The sequence below is a fragment of the Parambassis ranga genome, chromosome 2 (assembly GCF_900634625.1).
Source record: "Parambassis ranga chromosome 2, fParRan2.1, whole genome shotgun sequence".
Lineage (NCBI taxonomy): Eukaryota > Metazoa > Chordata > Actinopteri > Ambassidae > Parambassis > Parambassis ranga.
In genome coordinates this window covers 41,730,136-41,754,550 of record NC_041023.1, presented here as the reverse complement: position 1 = coordinate 41,754,550, position 24,415 = coordinate 41,730,136, and the positions used below count along the sequence as shown (strand labels likewise).

Below are 24,415 nucleotides of genomic sequence, written 5' to 3'. Positions count from 1 at the left end.
GCTTCCTGTTGTATTCTGATAGTCCTGCCCTCCTTGTGTATTGTCTTGTGTTTTACTTCCTGTGTTTTCCCTCCTCGTGTGATTACCTGCCCTGCCCTAATGTGCGCCACCTGTGTCTCGTTGTCTACCCTGCTCCTTGTGTATTTAGTCTTTGTCTTGTCCTCCGTGCATTGCCAGTTGGTCTTGTCATCTTTGGATGTCTGTGGGTTGGTCTGTCTTCAGTTCTTGTAATGAGACTTTTCGATTACTAACCGCCCTGTGTCTCCCATTTGTTTCCTCCTCCCACACTGATCCTGACAATAACAGTTGAAGGCTTTTATTCTGTGAGTTGTAAATAATGTCATAATGTAAATTAAAGCTGCAAGCAGCGATGACAGGCCTTCGCACTCACCGCCTCCCCTATCGGCCCACGACCTCTCTCCATAATGTAACCAGTATGATATTGAGTTAAGAATTAGAGTAATGTGTGGGTGTTGCTGGCCTGGGTGAGTGAGGACAGAGGGGAGGGGGGGGTCTGTGTAGAGGGGCCTGTGCACACACACACACAGGACCAGAGCAGGAAGCACCTGGTTCGTTGAGCTCTGCACACCTGATGGTGATCAATCATTAAGAGCTGCTGATCAGCAGCACCTTCTTAAAGCCTGCAGTCACAGAAAGGTGCTGCTCAGTTTTCTATGTGTGTGTTTTAATCAATGAAACTCTGGTGTGAGGTGGAACTGATGATTGGAGGAAGTACGACTGTGTGCTGTTCTTATTTACACACATTTCTGTTAAAGGAGTCAAGGAGCCAGCAGAACATAAAAAGCCTGACAGTCCATTGCTCTGCTTGTATAATATAAAATCAGATGAGACACTGCCCCCTAGTGGACCATAACTGATGTGTTTGAAGTGTTTCACCGAACCTGGAGCCTCTTGGCAGCAGAGTGAACACAAACACACAATCACACGGTTTCTGAAATATAAAGAGATGCTTGAAATAAACCAGGTCATGTGACTGTACCTGTTCTCATCAAGGAGCTCCTCCCACAGCTCACATGCTTCTTCAGCCTCTCCTGGATGAGCTTGTGCTTTTGTCAGGTTTGTCATTGTTTTTGTGTTTTGTGAACAGAAGTGGGCCCAGTGTTCAGCCCTGTGGAACTCCACGTCTGTTTTGTGCGCACAAATGTGTAAGTGCCAATTAACACAAAGGCTTTTAAGTATGTGATCTTATCCATGTGACCCCATGGGGGCGCTAGATATAATTTTCATCTTCTTAAAAGTGTCTGGTCGTTGTGGTCCAGATGGGTTTGGGGTGTGTCAGACTTGTTTTAGAACTTTGTTGTTACATTATTATGAGCTCCTCAGGTGAGAACATGTTACATGATCTGCTGTGTTTTTGGACTTTAGCAGCAACCATCAATTACATTCCTTCAACTAAATGAAAAAATCACATTATTTCTAATGTGTGTAACACAATGGAAGAAAAAAACATTTATAACTAGAAACTCTTTAAAGTGATTAGAAATAAAAACATTAAAATGAACTGTACACATCAGAAACACTTCAGACATGAGCATTGGTTTTGCTCTGTCTCTTTAAATTCTGATGTGTCCAACAAGTTCACACATGAAGTTTTACTTCCACCTTCAGCCAGTCTGTTCTAAAGGAGCTCCACCATTAGTTTTTTCTGTCATAGCTGACATGTTTTCAGTGTTATAAATCAGATGTTTGTTCTTCTTGTTGTTTCTCTTCTGTCACATTTCATCAGCAGGTAAGAACACATTCTTTATCAGCTTTATTTCTGCTCCGCTCTGTCACAGTCCCTCTTCTTTTAGTCGCATGTTACTGAGAACAGTGAATCATACTGGATTTACTGACATCAGTGTTTCTGCTGAAGTGTACAGAATGTTCCTGTACACATGTATAATACAATCTAACAAAACAGACAGAAATCCTTTGATAGCTTCAGTCTGTAAAAACTGACAAAGGATTTCTGTCTGTTGTGTTAGTTTTTATTATACATCTGATTTCTGTCATCATTGATCAAAGTTGTGTAAAGTGACTCAGTGGGTCCATGCTGGTCAGCAGAGTCCATGTTGTTTCAGACAGGCCTGTGTGACCCTGGAACTAAAGAAATACCAATCCTGACACAAGAAACATGTCTCAGTTTATTTAAATGTTCATCTTTAGCATCTTTAGCACAAGTTTGTTCTGTTGATGTGTCCAGAAGCACTGATGCTTTTACATACAGACAGAATCTCACAGTTTTGTGATTAATGACGGTCAAGTAAATACAAATAATTTCATGCTGGACGGATGTATACACATGTATGAGAAGAAGCTCTCTAAATGTAGGTTCTCTTCTGCTCCTCCCACATAAATATTTATTTTTTGTATCCGTCCGAAACGTTCACACACACACATCAGCTGTGTTCCTTTCAGATTCTGCCAGTCTCTTCTAAAGGAGCTCCACCAGCTGCTTCTTCTGTCAAACATCTGTTTAACCATGAAGAATCAGATGTGTTTGTTCTTCTTGTTGTTTCTCTTCTGTCACATTTCATCAGCAGGTAAGAACACATTCTTTATCATCTGTGTTTCTGCTCCACAAGTTCATGAGAACACTGAATGCATCATATTTATGATCATATTTGTATTTATATATTCACTGACATCATCCATGTTTCTCCTGCAGTGAAACTGAAGTTTTACATCACTGCATCCTCTGGACTCCAGAATGTGTCAGAGTTCATGTATGTTGATGTGGTTGATGATGTGGAGGTGACTCACTGTGACAGCACCAACAAGATATTTGAAATAAAACACGACTGGTTTGTTAAATTAATTAACGAGAAACCTGAGCAATTAGAGGAAGGCCGTCAGGAGTGCTTTGTGAGAATACCTCGTCTCTACAAATCTGCAATCTATAGTTTGAGACAAACCATCCAAAGTGAAGGTACAGTATCATGTTTTTAATGAAATCTAAATAGAAATCCTTTGTTAGTTTTTACAGGTTGAACGTCTTCTTAATGTGACCCCCCCCTCCCCTTTCAGGTGCCATCATCTTACAGTGTATAGCTGGCTGTGAACTGGATGAAACAACAGGAGAGTCTTCTGGATTTGTACATTATGGTTATAATGGAGAAGACTTCCTTAGATTAGATCCGAAGACCCTCACATGGATCGCTCTGAGTCCTCAAGCCAGCATTGTTAAACAGAAATGGGACAGACAAACCAGCATCATACACTATGATAAGGGCATCGTCAATCATTTTTGCCCACAGTGGCTGAAGTTGTTTCTGGAACATGGGGGAAGCTCTCTGATGAGAACAGGTTGGTTCTTTGTGTTATTTCTCCAGCAGTAAAATAGAATTATTACTTTGTGGTTACTTTCCTCCAACAACTAGTCAAGTTGATGTTTAGATCTGTGTGAGTCCAGAAACCAGATAAACTCAGTGAATCAGTCCTCTGCAGGTTGTTATGGACTCTACAAGTTTTAAAACTTACATTGACACAATGCATTTATATTTATATATAAAAGTTAGTGATGTCTTCTTGTTTCTTTTCTCTCTCTCTACCTCCATTATCTCTGCCTGATCTCCTCCCTCCAGATCCTCCCTCAGTGTCTCTCCTCCAGAAGACTCCCTACTCTGCAGTCAGCTGCCACGCTACAGGTTTCTACCCTGACAGAGCCCTGATGTTCTGGAGCAAAGATGGAGAGGAGATTCATGAAGGTGTGGAGCACGGAGAGATCCTCCCCAACCATGATGGAACCTTCCAGATGAGTGTAGATCTGAATGTTTCATCAGCTGAAGACTGGAGGAGGTACCACTGTGTGTTTCAGTTTGAGGGTGCTGAGGACAGGATCATCACTGAGCTGGATGGAACCCTGATCAGAACCAACAGAGGTAGATTGATTTCATATTTGTGTGTCTTTCACTTAGTTTAAATTATAATAAAACTCTTCTTAACCTTTTGTTCTTCTCTTCTCATCAGTGAAGCCTGATAACCTGACTGCCCCTGTCATTGCTGCAGTTGTTGTTGTTGTTCTTGCTCTTGTCATCATGGCAACTGCAGGTGGATACATGTTTCATAAAAAGAAGAAAGGTGAGCTATGTTTTATTTTGATGTCGTAACTTTAACAAAGTAATAAATCTTTAATGCTGAGTCTACACATGACAGATATTGTGACACTCTGAAATAACACTTAAATGTCAGACTGAAGCTCTCCATTCATTTACATGTTATCAATATGTTTCCTGCATGTTTCCTCACAGAAGCTGAGGACAGCACTGAGCTCCTAGAGGCCACAAACCTGAACACTGAAACAAACACAGCTCACTGAAGGAAACAAACGTCATGTTTTCTAAGATCATCTTTGTAAAATATATAATATATATATATAATTAGTATAATATCCTCATAGACAGACTCTGTTCAGCTGTAATGATGTCAGTGTTCAGACATAATAAGTCTGTTGATGTGGATGCTCTGTTTCACAGCGTACTTTTTACTCAGTTCAATTCAAAGTTGGTGGAAAGATGTGTCCGTTATTTCAAAGTTGTCAATGAACGTTTCTGTGGAAACATGTATCATGTAAACGTTTCCACAGACAGTGGACAAACGTGTCACATCAACATGCAAACTGTTGCTGTGCACTCTGAGGAACTTTGAGTGTTTCTGTGCTGATGACCTTATTTTATCCGTTTTTCATTTAAAAGAGCTGCAGATTTGTTGTCATAGCGACACAGCTCGGGATAATAGCAGCTGCTGTGAACAGGTGTTGTTTCAGATGGAAACAGATCCACTGCAGGCACAAAAATCATTTTAGTATTTACTGAGCTCCTGAATGTCCTTTGTAGTCAAACTGCTTCAGACAGACGGACTGATACATGAAGGGTTGGACGGATACATGACAACGCAGAGAGGAAACATTGCACTGTGACAGCATCCTGACCTAAAGAAGCCTTCTGTATATGACTGTATATGACACTTTTATGACAATGTGCATGTTTTTGAAATGAAAAATAAGTAAATGACTTTCTTCCATGTTACTGAGCTCATGTGTTGGTATAGTCTTGCTCACATCCTCCTACTTGTTAGTTTGATTGCCGTTGCTAGGCAACATGGGAGTCTTAAAACGCTCATTAGATGCTGCTCTATGAAACTTATATTCAGAATTTTCGAATTCCGAGTAATTTCCGAGTGGTTTTTGAGGTCTCCTCTGCTGTTACCATGGTGACAGGCTGACACACAGAGGCATACAAAGCTCTGAATTGCTCTGATTCTCCAGCAATTCAGACCAATCCTTCACATCAGTATTCAAAGCAATGCTTCAGCTGCAGCAATCAAACTTGCATTTTCTTCAGGAAATGCCCTTTTCTAGTTCCATTCAGTCAGCTCTTTATTATCAGCTAGTTATGTTTATTTACTTGGTGTCCACATGTCAGAATGAATGGACCTAGTTCATTCTCTCTCCACATTCCTTATCCAGGTTGCCTGCAATGATGTTTGCAATCCTGCAGATGTCAATGTTAGGTCAGAGTAAGAGCAGGCTCTGTGTGGCTTGTTATGTCTTTATTTTTATTTAACCTGGAAAAATCCCATTGAGATTTAGAGCCTCTTTTTCAAGGGAGTCCTGGTCAAAGAGGAAGAACAAAACACAGCTACACAGAAAAACAGTCCAAACATGAGCAAATAAATCCAGAAACCAACTGTGGTGAGACGCTGTGTCGCCTCCTATGGGCTGTTATGAACAGTGACTCTCTCCCTCTCTGGTTTCTCCAGGTGCCCTGATGAGGCTGCTGTGGCTGCTGGGCAGAGCACCGAGCTGAGTGGACTCACCTGCATTCAATCTGCTCCTCTCCTGCCTGCTCTTAAGGACCTCGCTCTCCTCCAGTCTCTGTCAGTTCTTCAATAACTCTCTGCAGTCACAGATCACTGCTCACCTGAACTCTTCTGAATCCCTCTGAACTCATTTTAACTTCTCTTTATTTCTCAGGAGCCACTCAGTCCTGGTGACCTTCAGTCCACGCTGCAGTCCTCCAGAGCACCAGTCAAGATCAAGTTTTTCTCCCCAGTGGATGTTTTCAGTTATTTTTTTGTGTTGAAAGAACAAAGTGTTAAACCTTTGAGAAACTTAGATCTGCATGCTCTTCACACAACACTAACACAGACTGGCATTAAAAGAAAAGCCCAATGTTAGCCTCAGCCTCTTCACAAGTTTCTCCACATGTGACTTAACATGATCTGCAAAGTGTTGAATTGTTTAAGCTTTCATCAAAATCTGTCCAATGAATGTGTTAAGATATTTGTTTCCTGTTTGATCAGCTGTTTGTTCTGTCTGCATTACAGTAAGATCAGTTCAGTTCCTGATTTATTTTGGTATTCCTAACTCTCCTCTTGTTTCGGGTGTCTGGTCTTTCCCCCTCCTCTCGCTGATTACCCGCCCCGCCCTGATGTGTGTCACCTGTGTCTCATTGTCTCCCCTGCCCTTGTGTAGTCAGTGTCTGTGTCTGTGTTCGAAATCACTCATATGGGGAGTTCAAGAGCACCATGTAGTGAACTCATTGTGATAGCATTTTCAGACATTTCGACTTTGTTTTTGGACTCTACCTCATTTTGTGTCGTCGCCAATGACGTCACTGCTGTCGCAAATGAAACGAGCCAATCCCTGCCAGCTAAACGAACTACATTGTTAGCAGTTATACTTTGTGCCGTTATAGCCCAATATACGTTTTATGGCAAAACATGAATAAAGCAAACTCAGCCGGTCATGCTACATTCTTTAAATGATCATTATATTTATAAGACAGGTGGCACAATGCATGATGGGACATATTGCTAAAAGACCATGGGATGGACACTACAGCTGTGTTCCAATTCAAATTGTTCTTGTCTCTGTGTTCTTAAACTCTTCTAACCTTGTTACATTATGTGTTTCATTACCTATTTATAATTGAAGTAAACTTTTGAACAACTTCTCAGTGACAACAGTAAATCATTTATTGTTCTGTTATGTACAATATTTACAAAGACACAGTTTGAACATTTCTAACTATTTACCAGTGGGCATTATGAAAATGTACAGTTTATTATTTATAAAAGATCAGCAGAATCACCTCATTTTGTGTCGTCGTCAATGACGTCACTGCTGTCGCAAATGAAACGAGCCAATCCCTGCCAGCTAAACGAACTACATTGTTAGCAGTTATACTTTGTGCCGTTATAGCCCAATATACGTTTTATGGCAAAACATGAATAAAGCAATGTGGGCATTATGAAAATGTACAATCTATTATTTATAAAAGATCATCAGAAAATACTAAGAACATATATGTAAATGTTTGGCTGAGCAGGAGTCCTTGGTGCTGCTGGACTGGATGATGCCACGGTGAAGACCTTGGAGTCCTCTGGCTGTGAGTGGGACATCATCTGGGGGAGGGGGGTGCCTGTCTCCTCTGTCCACCACATCGTCCATCAGGGTTTGCAGAGCTGACGATCGGCGGCTGCCATGTTACTAAAGATGTTTTTAAAAAGGGCAAAAATAATAATAGTTACTTTAACAGAGCGGCTTCCAAAACAGCTTAAAATATGAAAAGCTATAAAATATGTATCCTCACCCTCCAAAGGTGATGATGGTCAGTACACCTCCTCCAGGACAGACAGCTGGTCCTGCCAGGGAGCCCCACGCTCCTCCACCCAGCAGTAATTCTCTGGTGTAGTGACAGACCTGATGCTTAATGACACATTAAAGCAGTGGTTTCAGGGTTATTTGCAGGGTTCGTACACATTTAGCTATTTAATTTAAAGTATTAAAATTACAAACAGACCCTGTATCAAGTCTTAGAATTGAATAAAATATAAATTACATTTAATCATATTTGTCTATCTACTGGTTATATGGCTAGCGTTTGCTCAGTAACTGGTATAATAATTATGATTAATAATATTAAATAGCAGCTTACCGTCACCTCCCCACTGCGCTCTCCCAGCCTGAAGAAAATGAACCGTCACCGGTTTTGCTGCCGCTGGAGCCGCCTCTCCTCTTCCTCCAACAACAAATAAATATATTAAAAAATTCCAAATTTCTAAATCCACACTGTTGTCCCGCTTGTTGTGTAGTCCGTGTTGTGTCGCTGTCGCTGCTTTTGTTTTTCCCGGGGCAAAATTTATGACGTCGCGCCACAATCAGGAAATGCTTTGAAGGCCAGACCGTCCCATTTACCAACGGTTGAGGATCCTCCGGAGGATGCGGAATCTTTAGACCTCGTAGGCTGCGTCCTCCGAAGGATGCAGACCCTGAATTGGGACACAGCTCCTGTCCTGCTAGAAGCAGCCCAGCCCTCTGAACACAACAAGAACACAAAGAGATGGTACCGTTACTTTCACTGCTGCGCGTCTGTCACGTCTCATCCGTAGGTAGGTTTAAAACACATACACACACATACACACACACACTGGTCATAACGTTTGTTGTCAGTCTGTCGGTTCAGCCTGCAGCTCCTCACAGCAGGGCGCCGTCTAACGGAGCTGTTTTAAGGGAAAAAACGCACTTAGCGCTCACATTTATGATGGATGGAGCATGTTGTGTTGCTGTTTTCACTTGTTCACTCACATGCTGACTGTAACTCTGACCAGCCTGAGAGAAAGAGGACAAAGGAACATTTCTATCAGATTATGTAATCCTCCTGAGATTAACAGCTTCAGTGACTTTATTTAATGGCTGTCAGAAATAAATCATTAACACTTTCACAGTGACTCAGTGGGTGTTGGTTCTGTAACAGAACAGCATGACTTGACACAAACATGTTGGACCATCAGTTTCAGTTTTCACTTGGACTGCTGCTCCTCTCAGACTGTAGCACAAACCCTGTGTGTTCATGTTGCTTCTGTTTTTACACACAGACTTCAAACTCACGTTTTTGTGATGAATTATAAACAAACGTTTCACACATGAAGATGTTCTCTGTCTCTATAAGCTCTGATCTGTCTAACAGGTTCACACATGAACTTTTACTTTCAGATTCAGTCTCCTCTAATGAAGCTGGACACATGTCAAAATGTATGTGTTGTGTTACAGTGATATGAGGAAACAGAAAAAAGAACAAACATCTGATCTTTAATCAGAATATGTAAGTAAAACTGAAAAAGCAGAATCCCTGAGTTTTTACATACAGACAAAATCTCACAGTTTTGTGATTTTTCTGTCAAGTAAATAAAAATAATCACACACATTATTTCTTGATTGTTGCTATGATCTTGTCTGCACCATGCTGGAACAATAAGTCTTTAAAAGCTCATGTAGGTGTTATGTTATGGGGGGAGTTTGGACCCAAATGCAGACACTGAGGCGAACTAAAAGAGAGCTTTTAATGAAGCCAAAACGGGTCAAAAAAACATAAAATCCCAGAATGCAAAGTACAAATCAAAGGTGTAAAAAGCAACTAACTAATCCAACAAGGAGAAACAAGTGAAAAACAAATCAAACCTAACAGAGATCCAAAAGGGAGGATGGGAACACACACAGGAACAAGCCATGGATAAACGGACGGACTAACAAGAACAAAGGGGAGCACAGGACTTAAATACAGAAGGGTAACAAGACACAGGTGAGACACATCAGGGTGGGGCAAGCAATCCTAAAGGCGGGAAACACAAGGAAGTAAAACACACAGGAACACAAGGGGAAACATGGACTTTCAAAATAAAACAGGAAACACAAGACACAACTGCAAACACACAGATCACAGACTCAGGGCAGGAATGAAAACTAAACAGAAAACAAATCAAGAAACACAGAATCCTAACAGTACCCCCCCTTCAAGGGACGGATCCCAGACGTCCCAGGGAAAAAAAAACAAAAGTCACAGCTGAGCCGGGAGGGAGGGGGGAGGTCCGGAGGAGGGATCAAAACAAAACCACAAGGATCAGAGTTCAAACAAAAGGGGACCCAACGGGCAGAAGTTCAGGAAGAGGGAAACGAAGTTCAAAGTGGCCACTGTGAGACCACAGAGTCAAAAACGGCCAGGGGGCCAAAACAGTCAGGGACCTGGGACTCTCTGGGTCCCGGCAGAAGCCCAACAGAGGCAGGGAGAAGGGCAAAAGGGCCAGTGGTGGCAAAGTTATGGGCCCTCCAGGGTCCGGTCGGAAGACCAGCAGGGACAGGGAGGTGAACCCTCCAGGGTCCGGGCGAAAGACCAGCAGGGACAGAGAGCTGAACCCTCTGGGGTCCGGTCGGAAGACCAGCAGGGACAGAGATCTGAACCCTCCGGGGTCCGGGCAGAAGACCACCAGCGATGGAGATGCGGACCCTCCAGGGTCCGGGCGGAAGACCACCAGCGATGGAGATGCGGACCCTCCAGGGTCCGGACGGAAGACCAGCAGCGATGGAGATGCGGACCCTCCAGGGTCCGGGCGGAAGACCACCAGCGATGGAGATGCGGACCCTCCAGGGTCCGGACGGAAGACCAGCGAGGGCGAGGCTGCGGACCCTCCAGGGTCCGGGCAGAACACCAGCGAGGACGAGGCAGCAGACCCTCCTGGGTCCGGGCAGAACACCAGCGAGGACGAGGCAACAGACCCTCCTGGGTCCGGGCAGAAGACCAGTGGAGACGAGTCGGCGGACCCACCGGGGTTGGGATGGAAGCTTGGGAGCGGTGGTCCACCAGGGTCAGGACAGAAGGTCGGCAGCGATGAGGCTGAAGACCCACCGGGGTTCGGGCAGGAGACCAGGGCAGAGGACCCTCCGGAGTCCGGACAGGAAACCAGGGCCGAGGACCCTCCGGGGTCCGGACAGGAAACCAGAGCAGAGGGAGGACCACCAGCAACGGCACTGGAGGCCAGAGGCGAAGGGCCACCGGCGTCGGGTCTGCAACTCGGGAGCGGTGGAACACCAGGGTCAGGGCAGGTCACCAGAACAGAGGGTCCATCAGGATTGAAGTGAGAAGGTTCCCCAGAGTCTGAGCAGGCAGCCCATAGTGGCTGTGATGGAGCCCCCCCATAATCCAAACTGGCAACCCCCAGAGTTACAGTCAGAGCCACCACTGTCCCAAGATATACAAACTCCAGTACCTCAGCAGGAACTCCACTCAAGGCAGCACTGGTAGCCTCTGAAACAGGTGGTGACACGTGGAGTCCAAACAGCATCAGGCTAGCCTCTGGTCCACCAGCTAGCTCAGGAGCAGGAACATATGAGGAAGGGGGTTTAGCTGGCTCCGCAGACGATGGGGGGAGAGCCTTAGTGGGCTCAGGGAAAGAGGAGGCGGGGGCCATAGCAGGAACTGGAACAGACAGGGAGGGACGAGCAGGCATCAGACCATCAGCTGGCGCAGGAATACGTGAGGGGAGTCCAGCTGGCTCCGCTGAAGACGAGGGGTGAGCCTCGGCAGGGCAAGGGGATAAGGAGGCAGAGACAGCAGCTGGAGCAGGAACTGGAACAGCTGGCGCGGGCGAGGATGTGAGGCTACCAACCTCTGCAGAAACCCACGAAGGAGGAAGTCCAGTTGGCTCCATAGAGATTGGGGGGCGAGCCCCCGTGGGATCAGGGGATGAGGAGACGGAGACCAAGGCTGGAGATGCAGGAGATGCTGGTAATGGCGAGGATGTCGGATCACCAGTTGACACAGGAACACACAGTGTAGACCCAACCGGCTCCATAGAAGGCTCAGGATCACCGGCTGGCACAGGAACTAACGGGAGGAGTTCAGCTGGCAATGGCGTAGACGTCAGCCCACCAGCTGACACTGGGACAGGCGGGGAAGGGAGTCCAGCTGGCTCCGCTGAAGACGAGGAGGGAGCCTCAACAGGGTCAGGGGAAGAGGTGGCGGAGAATTCAGCTGGAGCAGGAACAGACAGGGAGGAGTGAACTGGTGGACATGAAGATGTCAGACTACCAGCTGCTGCAGAAACCCATGAGGACGGTAATCCAACTGCCTCCGTTGAGGACGAGGGGTAAACCTCGACAGGGTCAGGGGACGAGGAGACGGAGACTGCAGCTGGAGCAGGAGTAGGCAGGGATGGGCCAGCTGGTTTGAGAACAGGCTGGGCGAGCCAGGGGGGAAGCATTGGGGCCACTGGCGTGGGGAACCTCTCCATCTCCTCATACACAGGTAGGAGCAGGTCGATTAGCCAAGGCTGAGCCTCCAAAGTGTCCACTATCTTGGTAGAAAGTCTGTCCTTTTCACTGCATAGGTCCCCCAGCAACTGTAAAACAGAAATCCGGTAGGAGACCCACTGCCGGATCTCCTGATTGTCTTGAGGGGGAGGAATTAAGGAGTCCACCTCGTCCACCTCTGCTTGGAGGAATCTCCATTGTCTTTTAATAGCCTTCCAGGCTGAAACACAGTCTGCTGGGTCCATTTATGGTTAGTCCGTTCTGTTATGTTATGGGGGGAGTTTGGACCCAAATGCAGACACTGAGGCTGAGGTGAACTAAAAGAGAGCTTTTAATGAAGCCAAAACGGGTCAAAAAAACATAAAATCCCAGAATGCAAAGTACAAATCAAAGGTGTAAAAAGCAACTAACTAATCCAACAAGGAGAAACAAGTGAAAAACAAATCAAACCTAACAGAGATCCAAAAGGGAGGATGGGAACACACACAGGAACAAGCCATGGATAAACGGACGGACTAACAAGAACAAAGGGGAGCACAGGACTTAAATACAGAAGGGTAACAAGACACAGGTGAGACACATCAGGGTGGGGCAAGCAATCCTAAAGGCGGGAAACACAAGGAAGTAAAACACACAGGAACACAAGGGGAAACATGGACTTTCAAAATAAAACAGGAAACACAAGACACAACTGCAAACACACAGATCACAGACTCAGGGCAGGAATGAAAACTAAACAGAAAACATATCAAGAAACACAGAATCCTAACAGTAGGTTCTCTTCTGCTCCTCCCACATGAATATTTCTTTAGATGTTTATCTGTTAAGCAGGTTCACACACATCAGCTGTGTTCCTTTCAGATTCTGCCAGTCTCTTCTAAAGGAGCTCCACCAGCTGCTTCTTCTGTCAGACATCTGTTTAACCATGAAGAATCAGATGTGTTTGTTCTTCTTGTTGTTTCTCTTCTGTCACGTTTCATCAGCAGGTAAGAACACATTCTTTATCATCTTTATTTCTGCTCCACAAGTTCATGAGAACATGAATGCATCATATTTATGATCATATTTGTGTTTATTTATTCACTGACATCATCCATGTTTCTCCTGCAGTGAAACATACTCTGAAGAGTTACAGCACTGCATCTTCTGGACTCCAGAACCTGCCAGAGTTCATGTTTGTTTTAAAGCTTGATGATGTGGTGGTGACTCACTGTGATAGCACCAACAAGATATTTGAGCCAAAACAGGACTGGGCAGGACAAATATTTAACGAGGATCCTCAGCTGTTAATGGAAAAACGCCAGGAGTGCTTCATGACACTGCCTAAGCTCTTCAAATCAATTATTAATACTTTGAAGGAAACCATCCAAAGTGAAGGTAAGGTACAGGTACCTGTTTATATTGAAATGTAACAAAACTGACTCAGATATAAATCCTTTGATAATTATCACACATTGAACGTCTTCTTTTCATCTCTTCCCCCCCTCCCCAGGTGCCATCATTTCCCAGTTTACACCTGGCTGTGAACTGGATGAAACAACAGGAGAGTTTTCTGGATTTGTACATTATGGTTATAATGGAGAAGACTTCCTTAGATTAGATCTGAAGACCCTCACATGGATCGCTCTGAGTCCTCAAGCCAGCATCGTCAAACAGAAATGGGACAGAGACACCAACATGATACACTTTAATAAGGACCTCGTCAATCATTTGTGCCCTCAGTGGCTGAAGTTGTTTCTGGAACATGGGGGAAGCTCTCTGATGAGAACAGGTTGGTTCTTTGTGTTATTTCTCCAGCAGTAAAATAGAATTATTACTTTGTGGTTACTTTCCTCCAACAACTAGTCAAGTTGATGTTTAGATCTGTGTGAGTCCAGAAACCAGATAAACTCAGTGAATCAGTCCTCTGAAGGTTGTTATGAACTCTACAATTTTTAAAACTTACATTGACACAATGCATTTATATTTATATATAAAAGTTAGTGATGTCTTCTTGTTTCTTTTTTATCTCTCTACCTCCATTATCTCTGCCTGATCTCCTCCCTCCAGATCCTCCCTCAGTGTCTCTCCTCCAGAAGACTCCCTCCTCTGCAGTCAGCTGCCACGCTACAGGTTTCTGCCCTGACAGAGCCCTGATGTTCTGGACCAAAGATGGAGAGGAGATTCATGAAGGTGTGGAGCACGGAGAGATCCTCCCCAACCATGATGGAACCTTCCAGATGACTGTTGATCTGAATGTTTCATCAGCTGAAGACTGGAGGAGGTACCACTGTGTGTTTCAGTTTGAGGGTGCTGAGGATAGGATCATTACTGGACTGAATGAAACCCTGATCAGAACCAACAGAGGTAGATTGATTTCATATTTGTGTGTCTTTCACTTAGTTTAAATTATAATAAAACTCTTCTTAGTCTTTTGTTTTTCTCTTCTCATCAGTGAAGCCTGATAACCTGACCGCCCCTGTCATTGCTGCAGTTGTTGTTGTTGTTCTTGCTCTCGTCGTCATGACAACTGGAGGTGGATACATGGCTCATAAAAAGAAGAAAGGTGAGCTATGTTTTATTTGGATGTCGTAACTTTAACAAAGTAATAAATCTTTAATGCTGAGTCTACACATGACAGATATTCTGACACTCTGAAACAACACTTTAATGTCAGACTGAAGCTCTCCATTCATTTACATGTTATCAATATGTTTCCTGCATGTTTCCTCACAGAAGCTGAGGACAGCACTGAGCTCCCAGAGGCCACAAACCTGAACACTGAAACAAACACAGCTCACTGAAGGAAGCAAACGTCATGTTTTCTAAGATCATCTTTGTAAAATATATAATATATATAATTAGTATAATATCCTCATAGACAGACTCTGTTCAGCTCTGTAATGATGTCAGTGTTCAGACATAATAAGTCTGCAGTCACAGATCGCTGCTCACCTGAACTCTTCTGAATCCCTCTGAACTCATTTTAAGTTCTCTTTATTTCTCAGAAGCCACTCAGTCCTGGTGACCTTCAGTCCACGCTGCAGTCCTCCAGAGCACCAGTCAAGATCAAGTTTTTCTCCCCAGTGGATGTTTTCAGTTATTTTTTTGTGTTGAAAGAACAAAGTGTTAAACCTTTGAGACACTTAGATCTGCATGCTCTTCACACAACACTAACACAGACTGGCATTAAAAGAAAAGCCCAATGTTAGCCTCAGCCTCTTCACAAGTTTCTCCACATGTGACTTAACATGAATAAAGCAATGTGGGCATTATGAAAATGTACAATCTATTATTTATAAAAGATCATCAGAAAATACTAAGAACATATATGTAAATGTTTGGCTGAGCAGGAGTCCTTGGTGCTGCTGGACTGGATGATGCCACGGTGAAGACCTTGGAGTCCTCTGGCTGTGAGTGGGACATCATCTGGGGGAGGGGGGTGCCTGTCTCCTCTGTCCACCACAACGTCCATCAGGGTTTGCAGAGCTGACGATCGGCGGCTGCCATGTTACTAAAGATGTTTTTAAAAAGGGCAAAAATAAAAATAATAACTTCCAAAGCGGCTTCCAAAGCAGCTTAAAATATGTATCCTCACCCTCCAAAGGTGATGATGGTCAGTACACCTCCTCCAGGACAGACAGCTGGTCCTGCCAGGGAGCCCCACTCTCCTCCACCCAGCAGTAATTCTCTGGTGTAGTGACAGACCTGATGCTTAATGACACATTAAAGCAGTGGTTTCAGGGTTATTTGCAGGGTTCGTACACATTTAGCTATTTAATTTAAAGTATTAAAATTACAAACAGACCCTGTATCAAGTCTTAGAATTGAATAAAATATAAATTACATTTAATCATATTTGTCTATCTACTGGTTATATGGCTAGCGTTTGCTCAGTAACTGGTATAATAATTATGATTAATAATATTAAATAGCAGCTTACCGTCACCTCCCCACTGCGCTCTCCCAGCCTGAAGAAAATGAACCGTCACCGGTTTTGCTGCCGCTGGAGCCGCCTCTCCTCTTCCTCCAACAACAAATAAATATATTAAAAAATTCCAAATTTCTAAATCCACACTGTTGTCCCGCTTGTTGTGTAGTCCGTGTTGTGTCGCTGTCGCTGCTTTTGTTTTTCCCGGGGCAAAATTTATGACGTCGCGCCACAATCAGGAAGTGCTTTGAAGGCCAGACCGTCCCATTTACCAACGGTTGAGGATCCTCCGGAGGATGCGGAATCTTTAGACCTCGTAGGCTGTGTCCTCCGAAGGATGCAGACCCTGAATTGGGACACAGCTCCTGTCCTGCTAGAAGCAGCCCAGCCCTCTGAACACAACAAGAACACAAAGAGATGGTACCGTTACTTTCACTGCTGCGCGTCTGTCACGTCTCATCCGTAGGTAGGTTTAAAACACACACACACACACACACACGCACACTGGTCATAAAACCCTGATCAGAACCAACAGAGGTAGATTGATTTCATATTTGTGTGTCTTTCACTTAGTTTAAATTATAATAAAACTCTTCTTAGTCTTTTGTTTTTCTCTTCTCATCAGTGAAGCCTGATAACCTGACCGCCCCTGTCATTGCTGCAGTTGTTGTTGTTGTTCTTGCTCTCGTCGTCATGACAACTGGAGGTGGATACATGGCTCATAAAAAGAAGAAAGGTGAGCTATGTTTTATTTGGATGTTGTAACTTTAACAAAGTAATAAATCTTTAATGCTGAGTCTACACATGACAGATATTCTGACACTCTGAAACAACACTTTAATGTCAGACTGAAGCTCTCCATTCATTTACATGTTATCAATATGTTTCCTGCATGTTTCCTCACAGAAGCTGAGGACAGCACTGAGCTCCCAGAGGCCACAAACCTGAACACTGAAACAAACACAGCTCACTGAAGGAAGCAAACGTCATGTTTTCAAAGATCATCTTTGTAAAATATATAATATATATAATTAGTATAATATCCTCATAGACAGACTCTGTTCAGCTCTGTAATGATGTCAGTGTTCAGACATAATAAGTCTGCAGTCACAGATCGCTGCTCACCTGAACTCTTCTGAATCCCTCTGAACTCATTTTAACTTCTCTTTATTTCTCAGAAGCCACTCAGTCCTGGTGACCTTCAGTCCACGCTGCAGTCCTCCAGAGCACCAGTCAAGATCAAGTTTTTCTCCCCAGTGGATGTTTTCAGTTATTTTTTTGTGTTGAAAGAACAAAGTGTTAAACCTTTGAGACACTTAGATCTGCATGCTCTTCACACAACACTAACACAGACTGGCATTAAAAGAAAAGCCCAATGTTAGCCTCAGCCTCTTCACAAGTTTCTCCACATGTGACTTAACATGATCTGCAAAGTGTTGAATTGTTTAAGCTTTCATCAAAATCTGTCCAATGAATGTGTTAAGATATTTGTTTCCTGTTTGATCAGCTGTTTGTTCTGTCTGCATTACAGTAAGATCAGTTCAGTTCCTGATTTATTTTGGTATTCCTAACTCTCCTCTTGTTTCGGGTGTCTGGTCTTTCCCCCTCCTCTCGCTGATTACCCGCCCCACCCTGATGTGTCTCACCTGTGTCTCATTGTCTCCCCTGCCCTTGTGTAGTCAGTGTCTGTGTCTGTGTTCGAAATCACTCATATGGGGAGTTCAAGAGCACCATGTAGTGAACTCATTGTGATAGCATTTTCAGACATTTCGACTTTGTTTTTGGACTCTACCTCATTTTGTGTCGTCGTCAATGACGTCACTGCTGTCGCAAATGAAACGAGCCAATCCCTGCCAGCTAAATGAACTACATTGTTAGCAGTTATACTTTGTGCCGTTATAGCCCAATATACGTTTTATGGCAAAACATGAATAAAGCAAACTCAGCCGGTCATGCTACAGTCTTTAAATGATCATTGTATTTATAAGACAGGTGGCACAATGCATGATGGGACATATTGCTAAAAGACCATGGGATGGACACTACAGCTGTGTTCCAATTCAAATTGTTCTTGTCTCTGTGTTCTTCTTAACTCTAACTTCTTAAACTCTTCTAACCTTGTTACATTATGTGTTTCATTACCTATTTATAATTGAAGTAAACTTTTGAACAACTTCTCAGTGACAACAGTAAATCATTTATTGTTCTGTTATGTACAATATTTACAAAGACACAGTTTGAACATTTCTAACTATTTACCAGTGGGCATTATGAAAATGTACAGTTTATTATTTATAAAAGATCAGCAGAATCACCTCATTTTGTGTCGTCGTCAATGACGTCACTGCTGTCGCAAATGAAACGAGCCAATCCCTGCCAGCTAAACGAACTACATTGTTAGCAGTTATACTTTGTGCCGTTATAGCCCAATATACGTTTTATGGCAAAACATGAATAAAGCAATGTGGCCATTATGAAAATGTACAATCTATTATTTATAAAAGATCATCAGAAAATACTAAGAACATATATGTAAATGTTTGGCTGAGCAGGAGTCCTTGGTGCTGCTGGACTGGATGATGCCACGGTGAAGACCTTGGAGTCCTCTGGCTGTGAGTGGGACATCATCTGGGGGAGGGGGGTGCCTGTCTCCTCTGTCCACCACAACGTCCATCAGGGTTTGCAGAGCTGACGATCGGCGGCTGCCATGTTACTAAAGATGTTTTTAAAAAGGGCAAAAATAAAAATAATAACTTCCACAGAGCGGCTTCCAAAGCAGCTTAAAATATGAAAAGCTATAAAATATGTATCCTCACCCTCCAAAGGTGATGATGGTCAGTACACCTCCTCCAGGACAGACAGCTGGTCCTGCAGGGAGCCCCACTCTCCTCCACCCAGCAGTAATTCTCTGGTGTAGTGACAGACCTGATGCTTAATGACACATTAAAGCAGTGGTTTCAGGGTTATTTGCAGGGTTCGTACACATTTAGCTATTTAATTTAAAGTATTAAAATTACAAACAGACCCTGTATCAAGTCTTAGAATTGAATAAAATATAAATTACATTTAATCATATTTGTCTATCTACTGGTTATATGGCTAGCGTTTGCTCAGTAACTGGTATATTAATTATGATTAATAATATTAAATAGCAGCTTACCGTCACCTCCCCACTGCGCTCTCCCAGCCTGAAGTTTGTTGTGTAGTCCGTGTTGTGTCGCTGTCGCTGCTTTCGTTTTTCCCGGGGCAAAATTTATGACGTCGAGCCACAATCAGGATGTGCTTTGAAGGTCTGACCGTCGCATTTACCAACGACCGCGTAGGCTGCGTCCTCCGACGGATGCAGACCCTGAATTGGGACACAGCTCCTGTCCTGCTAGAAGCAGCCCAGCCCTCTGAACACAACAAGAACACAAAGAGATGGTACCGTTACTTTCACTGCTGCGCGTCTGTCACGTCTCATCCGTAGGTAGGTTTAAAACACACACACACACACACACGCACACACACACACACACACACACACACACACACACACACACTGGTCATAACGTTTGTTGTCAGTCTGTCGGTTCAGCCTGCAGCTCCTCACAGCAGGGCGCCGTCTAACGGAGCTGTTTTAAGGGAAAAAACGCACTTAGCGCTCACATTTATGATGGATCGAGCATGTTGTGTTGATGTTTTCACTTGTTCACTCACATGCTGACTGTAACTCTGACCAGCCTGAGAGAAAGAGGCGAGTTTGTGAGAGTTAGAAAATGTGTTGTGAAATATGGACAAAGGAACATTTCTCAAATAAATCATTAACACTTTCACTTTCACAGTGACTCAGTGGGTGTTGGTTCTGTAACAGAACAGCAGACTTCACACAAACATGTTGGACCATCAGTTTCAGTTTTCACTTGGACTGCTGCTCCTCTCAGACTGTAGCACAAACCCTGTGTGTTCATGTTGCTTCTGTTTTTACACACAGACTTCAAACTCACGTTTTTGTGATGAATTATAAACAAACGTTTCACACATGAAGATGTTCTCATGTCTCTATAAGCTCTGATCTGTCTAACAGGTTCACACATGAACTTTTACTTTCAGATTCAGTCTCCTCTAATGAAGCTGGACACAAAATGTATGTGTTGTGTTACAGTGATATGAGGAAACAGAAAAAAGAACCAACATCTGATCTTTAATCAGAATATGTAAGTAAAACTGCAAAAGCAGAATCCCTGAGTTTTTACATACAGACAAAATCTCACAGTTTTGTGATTAATGACAAACATCTCTGTCAAGTAAATAAAAATAATCACACACATTATTTCTTGATTGTTGCTATGATCTTGTCTGCACCATGCTGGAACAATAAGTCTTTAAAAGCTCATGTAGGTTCATGAATATTTCTTTAGATGTTTATCTGTTCAGCAGGTTCACACACATCAGCTGTGTTCCTTTCAGATTCTGCCAGTCTCTTCTAAAGGAGCTCCACCAGCTGCTTCTTCTGTCAGACATCTGTTTAACCATGAAGAATCAGATGTGTTTGTTCTTCTTGTTGTTTCTCTTCTGTCACATTTCATCAGCAGGTAAGAACACATTCTTTATCATCTTTATTTCTGCTCCACAAGTTCATGAGAACACTGAATGCATCATATTAATGATCATATTTGTATTTATTTATTCACTGACATCATCCATGTTTCTCCTGCAGTGAAACACTCATTTAAGTGTTACAGAACTGCATCCTCTGGACTCCAGAATGTGTCAGAGTTCATGTTTTTTGGAAAGGTTGATGATGTGGAGGTGAACCAATGTGACAGCACCAACAAGATATTTAAACCAAAACAGGACTGGGTGGTTAAATTATATAACGAGGATCCTGAGGTATTACAGGCAGGCCGTCAGGAGTGCTTCGTGATTATACCTTTTTTCTTCAAACATGTAATTTATAATTTGACACGAACCCTCCAAACTGAAGGTACAGTATCATGTTTCACTACATGTTTAAAATGAAATCTAAGTGACTCAGATTGTTAGTTTTTACAGATTGAACCACTCCCCCCCTTTCTCTCTCAGGTGCCATCTTACAGTGTATACCTGGCTGTGAACTGGATGAAACAACAGGACAGTTTTCTGGATTTGTACATTGTGGTTATAATGGAGAAGACTTCCTTAGATTAGATCTGAAGACCCTCAAATGGATCGCTCTGAGTCCTCAAGCCAGCATCGTTAAACAGATATGGGACAGAAACACCACCATAATAGAGTATTATAAGGACCTCATTAATCATCGTTTCCCATACTTGCTGCAGAGGTTTCTGGAATATGGGAGAAGCTCTCTGATGAGAACAGGTTGGTTCTTTGTGTTATTTCTCCAACAGTAAAATAGAATTATTACTTTGTGGTTACGGTACTTTCCTCCAACAACTAGTCAAGTTGATGTTTAGATCTGTGTGAGTCCAGAAACCAGATAAACTCAGTGAATCAGTCCTCTGCAGGTTGTTATGGACTCTACAAGTTTTAAAACTTACATTGACACAATGCATTTATATTTATATATAAAAGTTAGTGATGTCTTCTTGTTTCTTTTCTCTCTCTCTACCTCCATTATCTCTGCCTGATCTCCTCCCTCCAGATCCTCCCTCAGTGTCTCTCCTCCAGAAGACTCCCTCCTCTGCAGTCAGCTGCCACGCTACAGGTTTCTACCCTGACAGAGCCCTGATGTTCTGGAGCAAAGATGGAGAGGAGATTCATGAAGGTGTGGAGCACGGAGAGATCCTCCCCAACCATGATGGAACCTTCCAGATGAGTGTTGATCTGAATGTTTCATCAGCTGAAGACTGGAGGAGGTACAACTGTGTGTTTCAGTTTGTTGGTGCTGTGGACAGGATCATCACTGAGCTGGATGGAACCCTGATCAGAACCAACAGAGGTAGATTGATTTAATATTTTTTGGTCTTTCACTTAGTTTAAATTATAATAAATCTCTTCTTAATCTTTTGTTCTTCTCTTCTCATCAGTGAAGCCTGATAACCTGACCGTCCCTGTCATTGCTGCAGTTGTTGTTGTCGTCGTCATGGCAACTGCAGGTGGATACATGGCTTATAAAATGAAGAAAGGTGAGCTATGTTTTATTTTGATGTCGTAACTTTAACAAACTAATAAATCTTTAATGCTGAGTCTACACATGACAGATATTCTGACACTCTGAAATAACACTTTAATGTCAGACTGAAGCTCTCCATTCATTTACATGTTATCAATATGTTTCCTGCATGTTTCCTCACAGAAGCTGAGGACAGCACTGAGCCCCGAGAGGACACAAACCTGAACACTGAAACAAACACAGCTCACTGAAGGAAACAAACGTCATGTTTTCTAATATCATCTTTGTAAAATATATAATATATATATATAATTAGTATATATATCATAGATATATCTATGATATATATATATATATATATATCATATATCTCCTCATAGACAGACTCTGTTCAGCTCTGTAATGATGTCAGTGTTCAGACATAATAAGTCTGTTGATGTGGATGCTCTGTTTCACAGCGTACTTTTTACTCAGTTCAATTCAAAGTTGGTGGAAAGATGTGTCCGTTATTTCAAAGTTGTCATTGAACATTTGCTGCCTCAACATAAACCAAGAGAGAGTGTGCAGAGGACTCCATCTACTCCAAACTTAACAAAACCCTGATCAGAACCAACTGGGGTAAATGTATGTATGTATGTGTTTTGTGTGTTTTTTCATATGAATAAAGTATTCAAACAAATCTCCTTTCTTCATCAGTGAAGTCTGATCATGTGACGGTCCCTGTTGTTGTTGTTGTAAACAGAGGAATGGTGAGCTGTTTCTAATCTCTGAGACTCCCAGCAGTAGGTAGAACATGCCTGTTCACTGTGGACTTTGGATTTCAGACTGTGTTCTGTTTCCTGCATGTTTCCTCACAGAAGCTGAGGACAGCACTGAGCCCCCAGAGTCCACAAAGAGTCTCTGTCTGTTCAGCTTTGTGCTGTTTTCAGTGAATGTCTTTGTCAAGCACACTATGGCTGTATTGTTGTGTGTGGACAAAGGGTTCAACAAGTGGGCATGCCCCAATTTGCACACACACACACCCTTATGATCTGCCCCATCACCGTCACCAACTGATATCATGGAAGCATCCAAAAGGACATTTTCACTGTGATTTCACAGCTTTCTCTCATAATTCCTTGAAAAAAGATTTTTGTAAATTCTGCATTTGAAATACTGATACGTCAGATTATATTGGAATATACATAGTTCCATTCATTCAGCTCTTTATTAGCAGCTAGTTATGATCATTCACTTGGTGTCCACATGTCAGAATGAATGGACCTAGTTCTGTCAGGGTTTGTCAGGAGGAGGACACAAATGCAGAGGCATGGAGCGGTTAAGGCTAAAAAAAGCTCCTTTATTCAAAGCCAGGAGGGCAAAACAATACAAAAACCAAAAATCTCACTCAGTGTGGTCAAAGGCAAAGTACAAAATAACTAAAAATCACACTTTGCGTGGCAAAACTAGATTAAGAAAAACAGGCACATGGCGTAAAAAGGCAAAAACAAAAAACATGGCATGAACAAGGCTACTACCTGGAGCACGCTGAGGTCAGGCAGAAGTACATGGCATTTTTTTTTATTTTTTATTTTTTTTTTTATTTTAGATACTTTATTAATTCCAGAGGGAAATTCTTTATGGCTGCTGCCAAGCAGTGTCATACAATGACTAGCAAGGCGCGCCACAGGCTAGGGTGAAGTGTCTTGCCCAAGAACACACAACACACAAGGAACAAGGCATGGCATGGACAAGACTTAGAAACAAACCCTACACCTGACAAGACGAACTAGCAATGACAGAGGGGAGGACACAGACTATATACAAAGGGACCAGGGAAGACGAGGCACATGTGGCACACATTAGGGCAGGGCAGGTGATTACGGAAGTAAAACACAAGACAATGCACAAGGAGAGGATGACCTCATCTGGAGCCCGTCCTCGGGCGGCGCCTGAAGTGATGATGACATCTGGAGCCAGCCCGAGGACGGCGCCTGAAGTGACAACGTCGTCTTTGTTGGCAGCTGGTAGGTTTCGGGAACAGTGGCGGGAGATGTGCTTGGGTCATCCCTGTTCTGATTACCTCTTTCCATTTCCACATCTCCCCCAGCTCCTGGAGCAGGACAACCCTGCGGTTAACCAACTGCCACATCTCCTCATGGGCTGTGGGAGGTGACGGCAGGTTGTCCACCAGGTCTAACTCGGCCTGAACAGTTTCCCAAAGCCGACAGACCTTCCTCCAGAGGTGCACCATCTTAAGTGGTGTCTCCAGAAGGCTTTGGCTTGAAGCAGCTGCTCCGAACGCTTCCATGTCCGCTGTGATGTGACAAGTTCATTCTCT

The 24,415-nt window shown here is 43.3% G+C and overlaps 4 protein-coding genes across 14 annotated transcripts in view; 3 read left to right on the top strand and 1 right to left on the bottom strand.

Moving 5' to 3' along the window:
* LOC114444837 (NACHT, LRR and PYD domains-containing protein 3-like) overlaps window positions 1-24,415 on the bottom strand; it is a 383,662-nt gene that overhangs the window by 323,828 nt on the left and 35,419 nt on the right. The gene's annotated exons all lie outside the window — the stretch shown is intronic.
* Window positions 1,617-5,011, top strand: LOC114432340 (major histocompatibility complex class I-related gene protein-like). 3 transcript variants are annotated; one of them, XM_028400294.1, is made up of 7 exons: window positions 1,617-1,750; window positions 2,422-2,546; window positions 2,672-2,932; window positions 3,031-3,309; window positions 3,588-3,884; window positions 3,973-4,083; window positions 4,254-5,009. In XM_028400294.1, exons 1-7 carry the CDS (start codon window positions 1,704-1,706, stop codon window positions 4,319-4,321), a joined length of 1,188 nt encoding a protein of 395 aa, XP_028256095.1. In that variant the 5' UTR covers window positions 1,617-1,703; the 3' UTR covers window positions 4,322-5,009. The 3 variants fall into 3 exon arrangements, with proteins under 3 accessions (XP_028256095.1, XP_028256094.1, XP_028256096.1); XM_028400293.1 differs by having other exon boundaries at window positions 1,644-1,750; window positions 2,407-2,546; window positions 4,254-5,010; XM_028400295.1 differs by lacking the exon at window positions 2,422-2,546 and having other exon boundaries at window positions 1,712-1,750; window positions 4,254-5,011.
* LOC114432346 (major histocompatibility complex class I-related gene protein-like) lies at window positions 8,215-15,070 on the top strand. 4 transcript variants are annotated; one of them, XM_028400311.1, is made up of 8 exons: window positions 8,215-8,397; window positions 9,059-9,110; window positions 12,953-13,077; window positions 13,202-13,468; window positions 13,584-13,862; window positions 14,141-14,437; window positions 14,526-14,636; window positions 14,807-15,070. In XM_028400311.1, exons 3-8 carry the CDS (start codon window positions 13,017-13,019, stop codon window positions 14,872-14,874), a joined length of 1,083 nt encoding a protein of 360 aa, XP_028256112.1. In that variant the 5' UTR covers window positions 8,215-8,397; window positions 9,059-9,110; window positions 12,953-13,016; the 3' UTR covers window positions 14,875-15,070. The 4 variants fall into 4 exon arrangements, with proteins under 4 accessions (XP_028256112.1, XP_028256111.1, XP_028256110.1 ...); XM_028400310.1 differs by having other exon boundaries at window positions 9,002-9,110; XM_028400309.1 differs by lacking the exon at window positions 9,059-9,110.
* LOC114432349 (major histocompatibility complex class I-related gene protein-like) lies at window positions 16,270-22,731 on the top strand. Of its 6 annotated transcripts, none has more exons than XM_028400317.1 (8): window positions 16,451-16,467; window positions 20,094-20,197; window positions 20,451-20,575; window positions 20,701-20,967; window positions 21,066-21,341; window positions 21,625-21,921; window positions 22,010-22,108; window positions 22,279-22,730. In XM_028400317.1, exons 3-8 carry the CDS (start codon window positions 20,515-20,517, stop codon window positions 22,344-22,346), a joined length of 1,068 nt encoding a protein of 355 aa, XP_028256118.1. In that variant the 5' UTR covers window positions 16,451-16,467; window positions 20,094-20,197; window positions 20,451-20,514; the 3' UTR covers window positions 22,347-22,730. The 6 variants fall into 6 exon arrangements, with proteins under 6 accessions (XP_028256121.1, XP_028256118.1, XP_028256122.1 ...); XM_028400318.1 differs by lacking the exon at window positions 16,451-16,467 and adding an exon at window positions 19,255-19,470 and having other exon boundaries at window positions 20,146-20,197; XM_028400316.1 differs by lacking the exon at window positions 16,451-16,467 and adding an exon at window positions 19,255-19,470.

Bases quoted from the DNA above. Each gene is read 5' to 3' on its own strand.
- LOC114432340 (XM_028400293.1), top strand. From the start codon at position 1,704: ATGTTTGTTCTTCTTGTTGTTTCTCTTCTGTCACATTTCATCAGCAG. The intron at 2,933-3,030 runs GTACAGTATCAT...CTCCCCTTTCAG, and splicing joins ACAAACCATCCAAAGTGAAG to GTGCCATCATCTTACAGTGT. The intron at 3,885-3,972 runs GTAGATTGATTT...TCTTCTCATCAG, and splicing joins CCTGATCAGAACCAACAGAG to TGAAGCCTGATAACCTGACT.
- LOC114432346 (XM_028400309.1), top strand. From the start codon at position 13,017: ATGAAGAATCAGATGTGTTTGTTCTTCTTGTTGTTTCTCTTCTGTCAC. The intron at 13,469-13,583 runs GTAAGGTACAGG...CCCCCTCCCCAG, and splicing joins GGAAACCATCCAAAGTGAAG to GTGCCATCATTTCCCAGTTT. The intron at 14,438-14,525 runs GTAGATTGATTT...TCTTCTCATCAG, and splicing joins CCTGATCAGAACCAACAGAG to TGAAGCCTGATAACCTGACC.
- LOC114432349 (XM_028400320.1), top strand. From the start codon at position 20,515: ATGAAGAATCAGATGTGTTTGTTCTTCTTGTTGTTTCTCTTCTGTCAC. The intron at 20,968-21,065 runs GTACAGTATCAT...TTTCTCTCTCAG, and splicing joins ACGAACCCTCCAAACTGAAG to GTGCCATCTTACAGTGTATA. The intron at 22,109-22,278 runs GTGAGCTATGTT...GTTTCCTCACAG, and splicing joins GGCTTATAAAATGAAGAAAG to AAGCTGAGGACAGCACTGAG.